The sequence below is a fragment of the Branchiostoma belcheri genome, unplaced genomic scaffold (assembly GCF_001625305.1).
Source record: "Branchiostoma belcheri isolate BF01 breed outbred unplaced genomic scaffold, Haploidv18h27 scaffold3, whole genome shotgun sequence".
NCBI lineage: Eukaryota > Metazoa > Chordata > Leptocardii > Amphioxiformes > Branchiostomatidae > Branchiostoma > Branchiostoma belcheri.
In genome coordinates this window covers 5,347,188-5,349,091 of record NW_017803909.1, presented here as the reverse complement: position 1 = coordinate 5,349,091, position 1,904 = coordinate 5,347,188, and the positions used below count along the sequence as shown (strand labels likewise).

Sequence of the window (1,904 nt, the reverse complement as noted above, 5' to 3'; positions counted from 1 at the left end):
GCCCGCGCGCAGCACCGCTACGGCGTGGCCACTTGCGCGCGCGCGCAGCAGCGCGCGAAATCGACCAATATCAGGTCCCAATTCTTAGCTCAGCCAGCGGACTATGTAGGGGGCCCCCTGGAGCTTGGGTTTCACAAGCTAGTGTATCATACCTGCAGGAGCTGGCATGATCTTGTCAGGAGTAGAACTGTGTTTTAACACAGCTTCTCTGTGGTGGCAGAACTGTATACTTGACTGCACACATCTGGGCTGGTGCAGTTTATAGGCATGTGGCAGGTCCTGGATACAAGCACATCTCTTCACCATTGCTCTGAACATGGCATCTCCATTGTAAGGGCACCTGTGCACAAAGAGAGGTTGACCTATCTTTTCCACAAGGATCATTATGACAGAATAATCAACAAAACCCTTAGCCTTGATGCCATTTTGTTAGGCTCTCATCCCTTTAAAAAATGTTTGTAGGGTTCAACTATTGGCGTAGAACTAGAAGTAGGATGGGATTCAGGCTAAACCTATCCTGGAATCCATCCGTGAACACTTTGTCTCCGCTCCGTTCCTCCGATCTGCCTCAAAGGCTAAAAAAAACAGAGTGCAACTATATCTTTTAGAACATGCAAAAAATTCCTACATGAAAAATACAATTGCAGCCGTGGAAATGACTAAATCTGGTATAAAATTGGTCTATCCATGCATTTTGACATCACTCTATTTGAGTGAAGACAAACATTCTTCAAACATATGGTAAGAGTTATATAATTACATGACTTACCTTCCTACAGCAATAGTAGAGAAATACAAGGGTTCTGTCATGAAGTGGCTTAGCAGTGCCCCTTGACAGCCCAGAACGTTCCATCTGGCCAACTTGTCACTACAGGACATGGACAGGGTGCGTTCTCCCCTCCCTGGCTTCGTCCTGAGCACCCCCACTTTGTGGTAGTCCAGTCCGCTCTGCAGGGGGTCCTGCAGCCCCCCTGGTACACACTTTGCACCTGTTCTGTGAATGTCTGGCTCAGAAGTTTTCTCTTTCTTTTCACATACAACTACTGCATCTTCTTTGTTTATTTCCTTTTGAATACTTTCATTCTTAATTTCTTCATCCAACTTTTTATCATGGATGTTGCTTGTTCTGTTGGACTCTTTTCCCTGCAAACAAGCATCCTGAGACATCTGTTGGTATTCCTCATAACCAACGTATTCCTTGTCAGTCAATGGCTTCTTCGAAGCCTTTTGTTCATCTTCATCGCTGATGTACTCTGCTTTTCTCTTCTGTGTTCCTAGCTGTGAGGTGTCCCCTGAAGTCTGAGGAGCTGTCTCAGGCTGTACCACAAAACCATGGTCAATTGTTTCTTCAGACTTGCCCCCTTTGGGGAAAATAGAAGCATCCCCACCTGCAACATATTATATGTATATGTTTTCTAGTGGAGAAAATGTGAAGATACATGTACTGTGCCTATGTATTGTATAACAAGTTGTAGTTCTGCCAATATTATACAATATTATGTAAAATATTGCTCCTTAAGTAGCAGGTACGTGTACATGTATTCTGAATTTAGCAATGCAAAACTGTTTTTGTTCTGTTTTTGACTATAGCTATTAAAGGCCACACCAATTTAATTTCTTGGTTAACGGATTCACCCGCTTCATTTTTTTCTGATTTGCAAATAAAAATAAAATTCAGAATCAACTGCAAAATGCTCATATTTTGCCCTGAACAGTTGAAAACAGACTCCTTTTCATCCTAGTTGTTACAGTTATTCCATCTTTCAATGCAATGATATCATTAAAAGTTCAAAATTCATTGTTTAAATTTTGAACCAGCCTGGTGTGTTGACTTCATGGCTCCTATCGTACCATTTTGGGCCATAATAGGATGCCTAGGCCTGTTTTTATTTTTATTTTTTTCG

General features: G+C 42.2%; 1 protein-coding gene across 1 annotated transcript in view; it reads right to left on the bottom strand.

Annotated features, from left to right (window-relative positions):
* LOC109473452 (tRNA-specific adenosine deaminase 1-like) overlaps nucleotides 1–1,904 on the bottom strand; it is a 5,369-nt gene that overhangs the window by 2,182 nt on the left and 1,283 nt on the right. Inside the window, 3 exon segments of the mRNA XM_019773315.1 lie at nucleotides 153–340; nucleotides 770–1,444; nucleotides 1,816–1,831. Of these exon segments, the coding sequence (XP_019628874.1) occupies nucleotides 153–340; nucleotides 770–1,444; nucleotides 1,816–1,831 (879 nt within the window).